Here is a 17,093-nt window from a genome sequence, read left to right on the forward strand (position 1 = left end):
CCCACTGCTCTGCAAGGAAGGAGTGAAACCCAGCCAGCGACCTTGCCTGAGTGTGCCGAGAGCCTGAGCCCATTGCTGCAAGGGAGGGGAGTGGGGGCTGGTCGGTCAGAGCAGGGGGCTGGGAGCCAGGACTCCTGGGTTCTCTGCCCGGCTCTGGGAGGGGAATGGGGCCTGGTGGGTTAGAGCAGGGGACGCTGGGAGCCAGGACTCCTGGATGTCTCCAAGCCAGCATGGCCTGTGGGGGTCTCTGACACACAGACACCCCATCGCCACATCACACAGCCGGGGACATGCCCCGCTCGGAGATCTCAGGTTTCCCCGCACACCTGCTCCGAGCGCACACGCCCTGCGCTCCACAGCCAGCCTGGGAGAAAACACTCTCCCGTCTTCACCCTTTCCACCTTTCCTGTTACCAGGTCTTTTCATTCCCATCCTTGCACTGGGGGATTGGTAAAGCCCCAGCTGCCGGAGTCATGGGAATTACAGGGCACTCTCTGCTTCTCTTTTAGCAAAGAGATCGCAAATCTCTCGTTCTCACAGGGGCACAGCAAAGCTCGTAAGTGTCAACCTCCTACAGGCTCAGGAGCTAATGGGAAATTCAAAAAAAAATCCCCCCCCATTGATTATTTTTTAGGGCCAGGGGAACTCTAATTCGCCCGGGACTTAATTTGGGGGAGCTCTGGGGGCAGGCTAGCTGATCCCACGGCTCGAGAACGGAGTCTAGCTGGCGGAGAGACTGAAGCAGGAAGCGAACGTTCATGCTGCTGGCGACAGATCCTGCCAAATAACTTACTGCAAAAAAAACCCCAAAAAACAAAAAAACCACCCCACAACCCCAGCATGTCTCCAAGCGCTCAACACTTGCTCGCACACGGAGCATTTATAAGACTATGCAGCAGCGCCACCTTGTGGCGGATTTATGTTCCTTGGGGGTGGCGCTGTCGGCTTCGCTCTCTCCTACCAGCGTACAGGCCAAGAGACGGAAGTGACGCAGCAGCAAGTCCCCCTGCCCCCCCATCTACCCCAGGGTTACCCCATGATCCCAGCCACCCCAAGATTAATCCTATACTGCCCGGCAAGGGGCGGGGATCCAGAGCCCCACTGCACTCTGGGTTTTCATTTCCAGCTTCCCTGGGCAGGTGGGAGCAGCCCGGGGGCTGCTCTAACACACACACCCGGGGCTGGTGGGGGCACGGAAGGTAGGTGCGGTCATGCCGCCAGCTCAGGAACGGAGCAGTGGAAGCCAGGGCTGGTATAACCGGAGAGACGGCAGCTTGCGACACCAGGGTCAGGGCGGTGCCGGGTCCCTTCCAGGGAATTCGGGGCAGGTCCGCATTCCCGGGCTGCCGCCCGGGGAGGAGAAAAGCAAAACACAGACACCCGCAGTGGGGCAGGAAAAAAAACCGTCCCCAGGTCCCTGCCAATCTGAGCTGGGAACAAGTCTGTCCCCGCCCCAAACGTAGCGATCGGTTAGACCCAGAGTATGGGAGCCAGACCCCCCGTGCCTGGACCCCAAATCACTGGCCCACTCCTGCTACTTCAGAGGAAGGAGAAGAAAGCCCAGGGACGTCTGGGCGATCGGGGTGGAAAGAGAATCTCCCTTCCTGACCTCGGCAGCCCAGGAAAATGATCCCCAAGCACCAAGCTGCGGCACTGCTGTTTGGGGAAACTGAGGCAGGGAGACTCTATTTAAGCCAAGCCCGGAATGTGGCGATATGCCCGAAGAGCCAGCCCTGCCTGGCCTCCGGCCCGATCCCGGCGAGTCCGACCCGCCCTCCCAAGGGTACTTACATGTGGTTTTCCCTTGCATCTGAATGACGCATTTTGCGTCCCGGCTGATCTCCCGGGAGCTGAAAGGCCGAACTCTTACGGCTACTTTGACGGAGGCGCTGGCCATGGCGGCTCTCCCCTGACCCTCAGCGCTCGCCGCCGGAGATCACAGGGCCGTCCTGCGAGAGAGAGGAAGAGACGCAAACCGTTACCACGGTGCCACCAACCAAACGCACCCCGTGGTCCCCGCTGCGAAGCGGTGACCGGCAAAGCCACGAGGTCGTCGGCTCTCCCCACACCGGGGCTGGGAGGGCGCCCTGGGGCAAGCCAATTAGCTTGGTGACCTCGCACGAGCGACCTGCCCCGCCCCTGTGCCTCGGTTTCCCCACCTGTACCCCACAGTGCTTTGAGGCCCGCCGATAAAAGTGCCAGAGGGATTCTCATCGAGGGCTGGGAGACGGAACGAAGGGGACGCCGGATCCTAGCAGGAAGCTGGGCAGGGCTTGTTTGTAGAGTCTGAACCAGGCCTTAAGTTCATGCAGGACCCACCCTGTTGCTAACAGTCAACCTGCTAGGAAGGGGAAGCTCCCCGCCCCGTCCCCCCCCAAAACGCAGAGCCAGGCCAGGCCTGTGGCTGGAGATGGTGGGAGGAGGGTGTCACCCCAGCAGGGCCCAAGCATGAGACAATGGAGCTGGGTCCGCGGCCACAGGAAACCCGGTACCGTAAGGGCCCAGAATAAAGAGAAAAGATTCGAAGGAGAGCGTCTTCCCGCTGACACAATGCCCCTCGCCATGTCCCACCGCACCCAGTTCCTGAGGTACCCCCCCTTTTCCAAACCAGGGCGGGGGAGGGAACCCAGGAGTCCTGGTTCCCAGCCCCCCCTGCTCTAACCAACCAGTCCCCACTGCCCTCCCAAAGCCAGGGAGAGAACCCAGGAGTCCTGGTTCCCAGCCACCCCCCGCTCTACCCACCAGCCCCTACTCCCCTCCCAGAGCCGGGGAGAGAACCCAGGAGTCCTGGCTCCCAGCCACCCCCCGCTCTACCACCAGCCTCTACTCCCCTCCCAGAGCCGGGGAGAGAACCCAGGAGTCCTGGCTCCCAGCCACCCCCCGCTCTACCCACCAGCCCCTACTCCCTTCCCAGAGCCGGGGAGAGAACCCAGGAGTCCTGGCTCCCAGGCCCCCCTGCTCTGCCCACCAGCCCCCACTACTCTCCCAGAGCCGGGGAGAGAACCCAGGAGTCCTGGCTCCCAGCCACCCCCCGTTCTACCCACCAGCCCCTACTCCCTTCCCAGAGCCGGGGAGAGAACCCAGGCGTCCTGGCTCCCAAGCCCCCCTGCTCTGCCCACCAGCCCCCACTCCCCTCCCAGAGCCAGGGAGAGAACCCAGGAGTCCTGGCTGCCAGCCCCCCTGCTCTAACCCACCTGCCCCACTCCCCTCCCAGAGCCAGGGAAAGAATCCAGGAGTCCTGGCTCCCAGCCCCACCTGCTCTAACCCACCAGCCTCCCCTCTCCCAGCTTTTAAGACTCCTGAGGTTACCATCATCACCCCCAAAGGCTGAAGGTGGCCAGCGTGTCAGCAAGGGGTGCTGTAGCAAGTACAGAAATCACTTTGATGACTCCGTGGTCTGTGAAGGATCTCAGGGCCAAATGGGTTCTCTTACAGAAATCCTACAGCCTACCCCAAGTGAAGCTATGAGAGGAAAAGGCAAGTGCGTGTCTTGCCGTCACTCGGGGACTGGAAACATCCTGGCTCCTAATCCCACCGCTGACACCAATTCCACCCACCTTCCTTCAAGTTCCCCAGGAGGTGACGCACAAGGCGTTTCACCAACGTTTGTGTGAGGCGAAGCAATTGGTCACTGCCCCGTGCGATGCGCAGCATGGGCGGGAAATCAGCCCCGTTGGCGCGGAACACAAGCATCGTTTTTAAACACGGCGACAGAGTCCCCACACCGACAGAAGAGTCGCGGGCCCGGAGTCACTCCATTCTGCCTCTGGCCATCTGTTATACCGTCCCCTTCGCAAACTCCATCCTCAAACCTTTCGCCTCAGTGGATCCTGTCCCTCCCTGGGGTTCCCCACAGAATTAATGAGGGTTCAGAGAACCATCAGGGGCTCGGGACAAACTCTGTGAGGAGAGATTGGGGTCACACGCCTTAGAGGAAACAGGATAACAGGTTATAAAATACCGACTGGGACAGAAAATGCAGATGGGTTCTCCCCATCTCTTAACATAAGAGGCAAGGGGCTGTCCACCCGAATTGAAAAGGTAACAACTTCAGGACTGTGAGCAAAGGAAATGCTCCCTCCCACCCCGACAACACACCGTTAACCTGTGGGACTCACTGCCTCAGGATACCACCGAGGCAGAGAACGTAGCCAGAACCAGAGGATCGGAGGTTTATCTGGAATCGCCCGAGTTGTGACGGTTAATGCGGAGGGAGGTTACAGCCCGGGCTTCGGGTTTGGAGCTGTTCCCTAAACATTTGAGATTAGGAAGAGACCTATGGGGGGAATGGGGCACAGTTACTGAGGGGTCCTTACACTTTGCTCGCTGAAGCACTGGGTATTACAGATGGGAGGCTGGATGGATGGACCCGGGGTGCTGCCTAGAGGGATCTCCGCGACTCCCAGAAGCCCCGCAGCCGTCATGCTTTTCCTCTGTTTTTTTTTTTAATTTAAAAATCGGATTGCTTTTTGAGGGAAAAAGATAGTTTTAATTAAGATCCATGATAGCTCAAAGACATCTCATCATGGAACAGGGATTATAAATTCTATAGTATGAACTCATGTAACGTTTAAGAAAAGTTTTGTAAATAAATTCGAATACTTCATGGATTAGTGACCCAATTTTATGTGGTTCCACAGGCTCCTGTATAAATGATTGAGGTGAATCTTTCTTTCTACCCACTGGGACTTAATGCTCAGTCTAGAGGGTACCATCAGAGATGTTTAGTTTTGCAGTTCTCCAACTGTGGATTTGTGTCTCCAGAGGGAACACACTTGTTAAACAGCAAAAAATGTTGAGTAATAACAGACCTCAACTCTATTGTCCCTGTGCAAATGTGTGTACACAGAGTCAATCCCTCTCTCTAACAGTGCAAAGTTTCAAAAACGTTTGACGAATGGAAGATTGTTGGGGGTGGAATAGATCTAGACAAGGAGGAGAAGTCACCTGCAGATATATGTGAGAAATGAGGGACGTGCTTTTTTATTATCTGTTTGCTGTTGAAGACAAAAAAAAAATCCAGAATACTTAAATGTCGTTGTTTTATTTAAATAAAACAAACCATTGAAATGTCTGTCTGGTCTCCTCCTAATATAGCCTGGCAAGAAAATCCTCCAAAATATTAATCATTAACCTATTGAAAATCAGAGACAGTTCACCTCCCCATGACTTCATAAATATCTGCTTCAATTACCTTGGGTAAATGAAATGAGCAACCAACCCTTCATTTTCTGCTATAGCCGTAAATCTCATCCGAGAAGTTTTCAAAATAAATCACTGTTTAAAAACGTAGAGTGGGTACCTTCTAAAACGAAACCTACCTCTATCTCGGAGTTGTCAAGAATACGTACTAAGGTGATACCAACCAGCCAGAAGGCATTTTTATGTCGCAAGCCGTGATTAAATCGAGTCTTCCTGACTAGTGATTTAAATCACAATTTAAATGAATTTAACTTGTCTCATGCTAATCCGCCGGCCTCTCGCTCGGTCAACATCTGCCCCGTGTAGGAATGGTCCCGGGGCATTCAAAAAGCACCTTGTGGGATACTACAGACGATAAATCACAGGCAGCAAAGAACAGTGATATACGCAGAGCTGGTGGCCCGGCGTGTTACTAAGGTTACTCAACACTTCCCAGGATAAGATCCTGGTCTCAGTCGATTAACATTTGGCAAAAGCGATCGTCGTCTTCGGACGTTTCCCCGTGCGCCAGGCGTCTGCTTGAGGCTGCATTCGGCTGGGAAATTTCAGCCAAACCCGATTCAGCCGTTTCTGAGACCAATTTTTCTGCCAAACAGCTCTCGCAGCCCTCCAGCTTTGGAGCACGGACCTCGAATTTAGCTGGGAGGGCGGCCTTGGTCTCGGGACATCCCTTTTTCCTCCCCTGTAAAAATCTGCTCCAAGTGCAGGACGCTACAGAGTGGTTCACACTTAGCAGCTAAAGTCTCCAAGGATTCAACCCGCACGGGGCACGCACCAGCGCGGAGAGAAAAAACGAGTGTGAGCATAGAACTAACGGCCGGCGCATCGGGCACACGCACCAGGGCACCAAATTGCACTGGCACAAGCAGTGTGAACTCTGGCCTTTCCTAAGTTTGGAGTGCGGGGTTTTGCGCTCGATCCTTGCACCAGCAGGTGAACAGTGAACGGCCAGTGGGCAAACAATGCCGTGTTTTAAGTGGCTTTCGGGCTAACGGAAGGCTTATGAAAACTTGCATCCGTCAGTTCTTTCTGGGAGACTCAGGTAAGCAGGTTTCAGTCACCAAGGCAAGCTGAAGCCAACCTCAGCAAGGCTTCAACCCCGTTTGCATCGGAGGTTTGCACCGCAAAAGCTTGGCAGCGGGCGGTTTCGCATCTGTTCGGGAGCGGGGAATTCCCTCTGCAGTTAACAGCAGCTCAGCACTTCCCCTGCCTCCATCCCTCCCTCGCTCTGCCCCGGTTGCATTTTTCAAAGGCCCTGGTTAAAGGGCCGGCAGAATATGTGCCTCTTCAAAGAAAGAAGGAAGTTTTTATTCCCCTAAGCGCTGGCCAGCAGGGCGGGGATGCTGAATAGGGGGACAGCGGCTGGGGCAAGGATGCCTTCTCCCTTGCCAAATTGTTAGACTCAACAAAATCCAGTGGCGGTTAGTTCCACAGGACAACGGGGGAAGAGTATTTCCTCTGATCTGTGCTGACTCTACCAGCTTTTCAATGTCATCCCCTACTCCCTTCTTCTTGTGCTAGGCAGGGGAAACAGAAGCTCTACCGTCCCTCACCTGTTTATCACCTTATAGCCAATGACCCCTTCCTGGAGCAAGCAAACCCCCAATCTTTTTCAATTGCTCGCCTCCAAGCCCCTGTTCTAAGTCTGCCCCCGGCCTTTTGGAGACGGCATTCAAAACGAGTCCTCACCACCGATTTATAGAATGGCTGCAGATTGTCCTCTATTCATCTTCAACTCTCGCACTCCTTTGCCTCAGTTTCCCCACCTGTAAACTGGAGGGGCGGGATGATAAATCCTTGGAGGGTCCTTGCCCCAACACCCAGCGCAAGTGACAAACGTACGTCAACGTGGGGTACCCACTCATCTTCTTACAGCCTCCTACGTGCCCCAAGAACGGGCATGGAGCTATCACGTGATTCCCCCTTCCAAAACGCTCCTCCACTGGGCTGCCTCCCAGAAAGCTCAGTGGTCTCGGCACAATCACAGAAATTTCATGCTGTAAGGGACCTCAAGATCGGGTCCTGCCCGTCTCTGTTAGCTTGAAGAGCCAGTTGTTAAATATCCAAAAGTGTCAAGCAGAAGCCCAATGTCAGAGAAGACGTTCCCACCAGCGAGACCGTGGACGTCAGCCTCGCCGTGCAGCGTCGGACGCAGGCCCAAGGCAGGGAGCCAGCTGGAACTGCATCTGGGGCGGGCAGAGAGGCAAACAGCGGCCGGGCGTGCCGAGGGCCGAGCGGACAAAGGCCGTGAGTCACCTCGTTCCCGGCAGGGCGGGGTGTTCAGCCTTCACGCAGGCTGGCTGTCCCCGCCCAGACACCCAAGCACCTGGCAGAGAGTCTCCACTCCACCCCGGCTGGGCTGCCCGAACACGGCCGATGCACCGTCCCGGCGAGAACTGAGAACAAGGATGGTCGCGGGGCACCGAGGAGCCAGGCGGGGACTCGAGAGATCCAGATTCAGTTCCAGACTACGTAGCACAATTCACTTCCTCTCTCTGCCTCAGTGTCCCTCATCTGTCCTGCAAGAGCCCCACGGTGCTAGGAGCTGTACACACACCACAGAGAGGGGCCCTGCCCCAGCCAGCTTGCAATCAAATGGGAATAACAGATTCCTAGACGTTCAGCCAGTCCCACTTCCACATACCACGGGCCAGAGAACTGCCCCCAGCATGCAGCCCATATCTGATGGCTGAGCTAGCACAGAAAGCCAATCTGGATGGAACGAGTCAGGGTGACAGAGATGGGTGAGCTGTTTCTGTGGTTAACTCCCCACCATGTTAAAAATCTACAGCCTGAAACGTATCCAGCTGCAGCCTCCTGCCCTCGCATCAACAGTAGCAAACTAGAGGAACGCCGAACTCATACTGAATTGAGAGTCCACCGAGGCCCGATGTCCTGATTTTATAGGGACAGGCCCAATATCTGGGGGTCTGTCTTACCTTGACCATGTCTCCTTTAGATCTTGTCTTCAGCAGAAGGGGTGTGGGGCCGAGCTGAGGAATCAGGAGTCAGGGATTAGATTGTAAAATCTCCCCGTCCCCTTTCACACAAATCTGCCTTGCCCGGCTGAAGGGGACTCCAAGGGCTTTTCGGCGGCCCCACGAGGGGAAGAGAAAAGCGTCAGATGCACAAGGACATCCAGGCAGAACTAAAAATAAGTTTTCAGCTGTTCTGGGAGAAGCACGGGGTTGTGGGGGAGAGAGAAAACACACAACCGGCAGCCTCACGTGGATCGCACAGCTAAATACAGATTTAGAGCCATCTTCCAATCGCTTTCACGCAAATTGCGGTTTTACCCTCCAGGCGGCAATGCACAAAAGTTACTCACAACACCCCACAAAGGTGTTTCACCTCTGACCCCCCCTCCACACCCACTGCAAGCATCCTGCGGACTGCTTTCGAGTGAGGGCGCAGATTTGAATTCCCCCCCTTCCAACCAAGCTCCAAAAAAAAAAAAAAAAAAAAAAAAATCACTGGCCTTTTCAATGGCTTGACAACGCGCCGCGTTAACACAACTATTAAGCCCAGCAGCCGGCGTATCCTAAACTTCAACGCCCCCTTGTTTTCCAAGTCATATGCCCTAGCCTAGAATTTAGCTGCTGAGCGCTAAGCTGCCTCTCCCGAGCATGTGCAAACGGCAATTTTTCCAACCAAGGCTCTGCCTCCAAAGTGGATCTGCACCAGTATAACTATCCCCTCTTCAGGGTGTGGTTTTTGGACCAGTCGTTATATCAGATAAGCCCAGCATGGAAGCTGTTAGATTCCTGTAAAAGGTGACACTCAGGTTTGCACGAATCACAATTTGGTTGGTAAATATCACTTTCACAGTCGTCACAGAAAACCAAAAGAGGGAAAAAAAAATATTCCCCCTCCATCGGAACTGAAATTTCCAGCTAGGCAGACTCATAAAAAGAGGCTGCTTCCAAGCCTGGCCGTTTGATGCAAGGATGTTTGCCACGTGCCGTTGACAATGTGTGTTCTAACGGTTATAAAGCTGTAACTTCCTGAATATCAGTGTCTAGTGTCACTGACAGTTGTCTGACCGCTCCCATCATGCCCCATGGCCGTGCACATTTAGAATCAATACAGACAATCAAAAAGGCTTTTAAAGCCCATCGTTTTTTCACACCTGTCAAATTTTAAATGGATACAAACTGCGGGGAAAATGCTTAACGATAAAAATGGATATTATCCGTCGGAATTATAAAAAATGAAATCATTTCCCGCCCGTGTTAACAACAACCTGAGATACAATGTTTTCGAAGTCTTCCATCAGCTGACCCAAGGTCTGAGATTCACTACCATGGGCTTGGGGTTTTTTGGTCCAATGTAGACACATCTCACGGATCACTAACTGGTTGCAAGAGAGGCCTATGAACTCATTTCAAAGGCTGCGGAAAAAGCTAAGCGAGAAATGCGATTTTGTTCTTTCATGCGACACAAGGTCACCTGGTGGAATTCACACACGGTAGGTTTAGCACAAGTGCTTTGTCACTCTACAGACAAGTAACCCGTGGAACTCCTCGCCGGGGGATGCTGTGACGGCCAAGCGGGTTCAAAAGGGAACTAGATACGTTCACGAAGGAGAGGTAACCCCATGCTCAGGGCACCACAAGACCTCTGCCTCCCAGAAGCCAGAAGCGGAGGACAAGGTGGAATTAGGCACTTTCCTGTGGCTCTGGTACGGGCAACTGTCGGACACAGGGTCCCGGGCAAGACAGGAATTTAGTCTGATGCTCTTACGTGCTGATATTTTACAGGAGGTCGGATTACATGGTCCCTTCCAGCCTTAAAAAAAAATCTCAAGAATCCCAGACATCCACTACAGGACACCGCTCGCCGATTTACAAGGATGACACTCCCACGGCGCTGAAAACGGGTGGAGGCAAACAACCCTGTGATAAACAGACTCCCACGTGAAAAGCACAGGTTGGGCCTACTTTGTAGGGGACACACGTGTCAAATCGAAATAAAAAGCGGGCTCCCCTGAACGTTTTTTGGTTTAAGCTCCCATGAAAATGTTTATGGGGGGGGGAAATCTGCCAGAGGGCATCGCTTTTACTGTCGCCTGCCGGGAACAGGCTGCAAAGACAGACGTCCTGGCGTTGTGGGTTCACTGCCCAGCGAGCAGGTAGGCAGAGCAAAGTCCTTTCTTCCCAGAGCAAACAGTTGCACCATAAAGTGACTGTCGGAGCACCCAGGAAGAGGATGGGGGCAGATGGTTACAATGACTGCTTCTGGCCGTAATAAAAACCCCCTACGAATCTAGACAATCCCTCACTGCATCCAGATCTCCCTTTCCAGCCTCACAAGGCACATGAAAAAGCCTGGAGCACAGTGGGTTTTCCCTTGCGCGCACGCCGGGATGAGACAAGACCGAAACCAGGCGTGGCCCCGCAGGAAAAGCCGGCTTCCCCGCAGGCTGACTTCCCCGGCTGAAAACAGGGGAGTTGGTTTCCTCTGGGCGGCCGAGAGCACGGGGCCGAGGCCCCAGCAGCAGCAGGGAGCGGAATGAAAACAGACAAGTTTGTCGGGTCCACCACTGGTCCCTAACAGTCTGGGGCCACGTTGCGCCAGGAGCTGTACATATGTGAACACGCACTTGCATCCTCTCTCCCGGACGCTCCCTGCCCCGTAGAGCTTGCCGTTTTAAACAGACTGGCGGGAGAAAGCATGGCTAGCTAGTGGGGGTGGAGGGAAGGGAAACCGAGGCACAAATCGAGGACACGCCGCACAGTCACGCAGGAAGACTGCATTGTAGCGGGGACTCAAACCCCAGATTTCCTCCGTCCCAAATCCAGCATTTCAAGAAGCAGCCTGGGGGTAGCAGCTAAGGCAGGACGCCTGGGTTCTAGCCCCAGATCAACCACTGATCTACCTTGCAACCCTGGGTTACCGCCTCCCACCCTTCCTCTGACTTGCCTATTTGTGAGCTCCTCAGGGTATGGACCCGCCTCTCACTCTGCGTCCGTACAGAGCCTGGCAGGGGGGAAGGGTTTGCTTTGCGAACGAGGCCTGGAGAGGTCAGATGCAGAGCGACGGCTTTGGGGTGAAGCATCCACCCACCGGTGCTGGCGTGTCTTTCACTTTTGCTGTCCAGATAACCGAGGGAAAGCCCTCCTGCTGGGAACCACTCGGCGGATTTTGGACAGCGAAGGTGAAACACCGTAAAAGAGGCCAGATTTTTAGGACGGCGAGCATGGTTTGAAGAGGAAACATCCCACGGAGGTTTAAAGCCACTTCAAGCAGGAATTTTTACACTACCACGGAGCCCAAGTAGATACCTGGGTCCCTTTCCATAGTGTCTGAGCAGAGCGGACAAGAAGGGGGACAATGGGTCCCCCAAAACATCTATAACGGTCATGATATGGGGGTGTACCAGGGCCCCAAATGTCTCTCCACAGGATGTGAAAATATGTCTCCGTTTTACACGGCAGAATTGAATCACAGTAAATAGAAAATGGCCCCTTCTTTTATGCAGAGAGACAAATTAACCAAGGGATAGGGAAGATTCTCCAACACGAATGCGCTTACAGGGTCTTCCCAGGCAAGACTCGATGTCTTTCTAAAAGGCCCCCTGTAGCTCGCCCAGACGTTACAGGCTCGAGGCAGGAATCCTTAAGTGAAATTCCTTTGCCCATGGTCTACGAGAGGTCAGAACTGGGGTCTTGTGAAAATTTTCCCCTAACTTACTTAGGAAAACTTAAGTCCCATTTTCAAAGATGACTTGGGCATTTTTGAAAATCTCACCTTTTGACAATCACAACGATCCTTTATGGCCTTAAAAATCTCTCTCTTGCAACACCTGAAATCAGCGGAAAACTGGCCCAGCTGTCCCCTCTCGTAGAAGAAATACAGAAGCCTGAATTCTGCTTGGAATCTGCTTTAAAAAGTCTTCAAGACTCCGCGTCTACCCGGGCAGAGCTTTTCAGTTCACTGCGCACGGGAGCAGATTCCCACCCCTTGACCATCTCTGCAGCTGCGAGGTCCGTGCGTTTCAAACCTTTGCTGGTTCAGCTTCGCTCCCGGCCTCTGTGCGTCTTACGCCAACTACACGTCATGTTTCGCAATTGCTGCTACAAATGATGGCAGAGAACTAACACACACACCCCGAAAAAAAGTCACAAAATAGTTTTGTGCCCCTCTAAATCCCATCCAGAAAGTAGGAGCCAAAGAGGCAGATGCTTTCCAACAGGAGCAGGAACTGCCCCCCATCACGTAAGCCCATCTGGGTTAGAAGCAGCCTTCTTCTCGGAGAAAGCAGACACACCAAAAAGCACCTCGGTTATCCTGCAAGGATAAATCCCCCTAGTCCTGCCCTGAGTGCAGGGGACGGGTCTAGCTGACCTCTCGAAATCCCTTCCAGCCCTCTGATTCTGGGGAGCAACGCCGAGAGACCAACGTATCCGCAAATCTGCCTCCTCCAGACGGCAGCAAGAAACCTGCTCGTGCGTGCGGACACCCTGGCCCATCACGCTGCCCCGCTGTTTTCTCGGACGCCCCTTTGGCTGGAAGCTCCTTGGCGCAGGTCCTGTCTTTTTATGCTGCGTTTGTACTACGTGGGATGTGGGTCCATGCCTGGGGCTACGGTAACATGCTAGACACAGGGAATGAGATTCAGAACACGGACCGTGGGCACGTCTAGCGCCTCACTATAACAACACGGCTTAAAGCAACTTTTATTCCAGCGGGGACAATAAACATTGAGCGCACACGGGGACCGTCTCCCATCTAAGGTTTAGGACGTTTTGCGATCTCCTCCTGCCTTTTATCCTCGCTCCGCAAGCAGGCGGGCCAAAACAAGAGCCTCCAAAACAACGCCAATGCTTAATTACGACGCGAACGCTGTTAATTATAAATGGCGGACAGGCTCGGCAGAAAGGGGCCCTCGGAAAACGAAGCACCTAGCACCTAGCTGTCTTGGAGATATGTGGAGGAGGGGAACAACCCACCAGCTTTCCTGGCAAAGCAGGAGAATCAAAGTTTTGCAGACTCCAAGCAGAGAGGTGCAGGTGCTGGCATGGAGCAGACTCCATGTCACCGAAAGCAGACGGGCCGATAACCTGTCTCGCCAGGCAAGGAAGACAACAGCTGATCAGATGGCTGCGCTCTCCAGGGGGAGTTTAGGGTCGGTACACAAGGCGGGCGTGTGCAGGGGGTGGGGGGCACCCCCACATTTTGAAAGGCAGCCAGATAAAAAATACAAATTAGTCCTTTCCCTTCTTGGGGAGAGTCACAAGCTAGGATTTAACTTGTGCAAAGTTAAGCAGTTTACATCTGATTAGCTTCTCTTACCCCTAAACAAATCCCTCGGGGAAGCTTGCTTTCCACCAAAAGGCTCTCACGCTTACAAGCACAAGCCAGCGCGTGCCCGCTGAACCCTGCTCCCGCGAACCAGTCGCCAATCGCTGCCACAGCGAGCGAGCGTCCAGCCGGGCTCGTAACGGCAAATGGCCATCGTGGGCACAAAGCACTCAGATTCACAAGATCTGGGTTCAAATTCCCAGCTCCGCCCACCCCCAGACTCCCCATCTGACCTGGAGCAAATCAGGTCATCGCTGTGATGCCTCGGTTTCTCTGTATGTAGCTCGGTGTTAACAAGCCTTCCTTTCTCTGGTAAGGCCTGGTCAGCACACAGGTTTTGTACCAGGGTAGCGAGGCCGGACTGATAGTCACGACCACAGGTGTGTGGCTCAGACCTTTTCCCGCTGTACGTCGTTACAGATTTGTGAAAATAAAGGTAAAGCAATCAAGAAGCTGCATCCTAAAGCATGTTCTGTACTAATCTGCTTTGATCAAATATAGATAAGCTGGAAAGAAAGGTGGCCCTGTCACATGGCAAATCTGAAACCTTCTTCAAAACGACCACGACTGCTCGTCCCATCCTGAAGTTTTCTGCCAAAGCAGGAGTTATTTAAACAGCTGTTACAGCCTCAGAACCAGTCACGAGAGGAGGCTCAGACATGCTCAGAGTAAGCCAGACAAGAATGCCTGGCGAAAAGGAGAGGCTGATAAACGGCAGGGCAAATAACCACCCGCTCCCACCCTCTGGCTTAAAACAACAAATCAAAGTCAACAGGACACCACTTTGAAAAGAGAAACAGAAAGAGCTGGTTTCAAAGTTACATTAACTCACCAAGCACCCAACCGGAGAGCACGTTCTTGTAAGCAAAGGTCAGGGTGGGAAGGAAGGGACAAACAGAATATCGCATCTCTAAGGGAGGATCGAAAAAGGACAAAGCCCACCCCGGAAAGCTTGCTGAGAAACTGGACCCAGAGAATTCCTAGACGGAAAGTGATTAAGTAATGCATTTTTTCCTCCTCCTCCTCCTCTCACCTCTGAACTAGCGGGCACAATTTCCAAAAGACGAGGCTCCATTTCTAGGGTCAAAAGTCAGTACTTAAATTCCTGGCTGCCATGGATTCCCTGAGTGACACCGCCTCTACAAGCCTCAGTTTCTGCATCTGTAAAATGGGCGCAACTAGCAGGCCTCGCCCTCGTATTAAAAACGGCATCCCCAAACTGTAAGAGTCCTGCGAAGGCCAAAAGCTTCCTTCTAGCGAGTGCATGTTTCAGACACCCATCCCCTCCACGCACGCCAAACGCTGGGCACGTGTATAAGAGATCGGTGTCTGGAAGAAGGAGGAGGCATGTTCTGAATGGGACCATGGCTGCGTGCGTTTGCAGTTGAAGGCTGGTGAAGTTAATCCAGCATGCAAGTATGCCAAGAGTGGCAGAAGGTAAGGAAATCGCTGCATCCGTTTTCAGAGACACTTTCCAAGCCATCCAATTTTCAGAGGCCGGGCGCAAAGTATTTTCTGAAAAAATCAGGTCCCTCAGACGCTTAAAAAAACCCAACCCAAACCCAATAATCCTGTTTTTTTTTTTAAACTGCTAAATCATTTTTGTAAATTTAAGCTGCTGAGAATTTGTAAGGCGCTACCATTTTTTAACTAGCGGCTGGAGCAAAGTTTCACCAAATTTTAAGGCCAGAAGGGGCTATTGGTCCTTCCCGCATCATCCTAGCCATTTTTTTGTAGAAAGGGACCGCCCCAGTCTTTTGACTCCAAGCAGCAGAGAATCCACTGGTTAATTACCCTCCCGGTTAAGAAAATACGTGCTCCTGTTTCGAACCTGAATTCAACTAGCTTCTGTTTGGAGATGTTCTACCTTTCTCCACAAGCGGGGTTGGTGGACGCACGGGGGCGCACAGACGATGCGAAAGGTGCGCCTCCATTTGAAATTTCACGGGGGGGGGGGCCGCAAATGGAAGGAAAAAGATTGACAACGACTGCTTTGTACCATCAGAGAGTCGCGTGGACTCTAAAGACGTAGGTACAAGCAACCGGGCAGTGTCTTTAGATGACACATTTCCGCCTTTGTGAATCAGACGGCAAAGCGAGAAACTCACTTCACACTTCTAAAAATAATCCGTGACCACACAACGGTGTGTTCCCAAAACCCTCCTCTCCGCAAATCCACCGGGAGGCACCAGGGGCGACATCCCACCCCGAAAAGGGTGCAACGGGTTCCCAGAATCCAGGATGGCTCAACACTCAGAATCACAGGAGAGGCACCTTTGTCACCTGGATCCTTACTGGATCTACGACCCGTGCCCAGCCCGGCATCCACTCGCCCCTCGCAGATCCAGGGGGGGGGGAACAGGGACTCCCCAAAGTTTCTGCCCTTAACAAGTTTAACTTTTCCCCACCCCTTCCCGGGGTCTTTTTCTTTTTTAGGCTCCTACTACCCCCCTCTCCCATCCCGATTTTTCACACTTGCTGTCTGGGCACCCTACTCCCAAGCAGTATGTGAACAACCCATGATCCAGCCCAATTGTCTCCCCTGGCCTGTCCAAGGCACAGCTTCCTGGCATGCCTCAGTCTGCCCCTCATCCCATTCAAATATCTCCCTGACCCCTGTCCCGTGCCTGCCTTCCCCAGACACCCCGAACAGGGCACCCTGATCCCCACAAAGTATTGCTCAGCGGGGGGGGTCCCCTCCCTGCTCTGCATTACCCCCCCATCCCATGCATTGCTCAGCAAGAGGGGATCCCCTCCCTGCTCTGCATTACATCCCCATCCCATGCATTGCTCAGCAAGGGGGGGTCCCCTCCCTGCTCTGCATTACCCCCCCATCCCATGCATTGCTCAGCAAGGGGGGTCCCCTCCCTGCTCTGCATTACCCCCCCATCCCATGCATTGCTCAGCAAGGGGGGGTCCCCTCCCTGCTCTGCAGTACATCCCCATCCCATACATTGCTCAGCAAGAGGGGGGTCCCCACTCCCCCCGTGCATTACCCAGCACAAGGGGGATCCCCTCTTTGCATTGCCCCTCCCCCAACCACTTACCTGTCCTTCCAGGGGCCTCTCCGCACCATCCCTAGGGCCTGGCTGAGATTGGGGTGTAGGGGGGGGCAGGAAATTGAGTTGCAAACCTGACACCCCCTGTTTTTTGGGGGGTTGCTTCTAGGGCTGTTGCATCCTGGCCGGGCCCCGTGCAATCCCCAGAGGGGGGGTTGCAAAGATAGGAAGGGGGGGCGCCCCCAGATTTGCACCGGGGAGGGGGAAGGGGGGAGAAGCAGCAGCGGCCGGCAGCGCCCGCCGGGCTGGGCTGCCAAGGGAAGCGGGGGGGGGGGGGGGGGGTGGGAATGTCGCGAGACGGGAAAGGCGCCTGGCCCCTCCCTGGGAGCTGGGGAGGGGCCTTAAAGGGGCAAGGCTGGGGGGGGGGAGGTAGCTCCCGTGGGACAGGGTCTTGGGGTGCAAGGTCTCGGGGGGACCCTGGCGGGGCTTTGCAATACTGGGGGGGGCTGAACCTGGGGGCCTTTGCAGTGCTGGGAGGGGGAACCTGGGGGGCTGTGCAGTGCCGGGGGGGGCTGAACCTGGGGGGCT

The 17,093-nt window shown here is 54.1% G+C and overlaps 2 protein-coding genes across 2 annotated transcripts in view; one reads left to right on the forward strand and one right to left on the reverse strand.

Moving 5' to 3' along the window:
* Positions 1 to 16,826, reverse strand: part of KIF1C (kinesin family member 1C) — a 33,109-nt gene extending 16,283 nt beyond the window's left edge. Inside the window, exons 1-2 of the mRNA XM_050933254.1 lie at positions 16,554 to 16,826; positions 1,792 to 1,949 (exon numbers count right to left, since the gene is read on the reverse strand). Coding sequence (XP_050789211.1) covers positions 1,792 to 1,897 — 106 coding nt within the window. The 5' untranslated portion in view covers positions 1,898 to 1,949; positions 16,554 to 16,826. The remainder of the gene's footprint in view (positions 1 to 1,791; positions 1,950 to 16,553) is intronic.
* Positions 5,421 to 17,093, forward strand: part of INCA1 (inhibitor of CDK, cyclin A1 interacting protein 1) — a 40,824-nt gene continuing 29,151 nt past the window's right edge. Inside the window, exon 1 of the mRNA XM_050933335.1 lies at positions 5,421 to 6,244. The gene's annotated coding sequence lies outside the window, so the exon portion shown is untranslated. The remainder of the gene's footprint in view (positions 6,245 to 17,093) is intronic.

Source organism: Gopherus flavomarginatus, chromosome 23, assembly GCF_025201925.1.
Source record: "Gopherus flavomarginatus isolate rGopFla2 chromosome 23, rGopFla2.mat.asm, whole genome shotgun sequence".
Taxonomy (NCBI): Eukaryota; Metazoa; Chordata; order Testudines; family Testudinidae; genus Gopherus; species Gopherus flavomarginatus.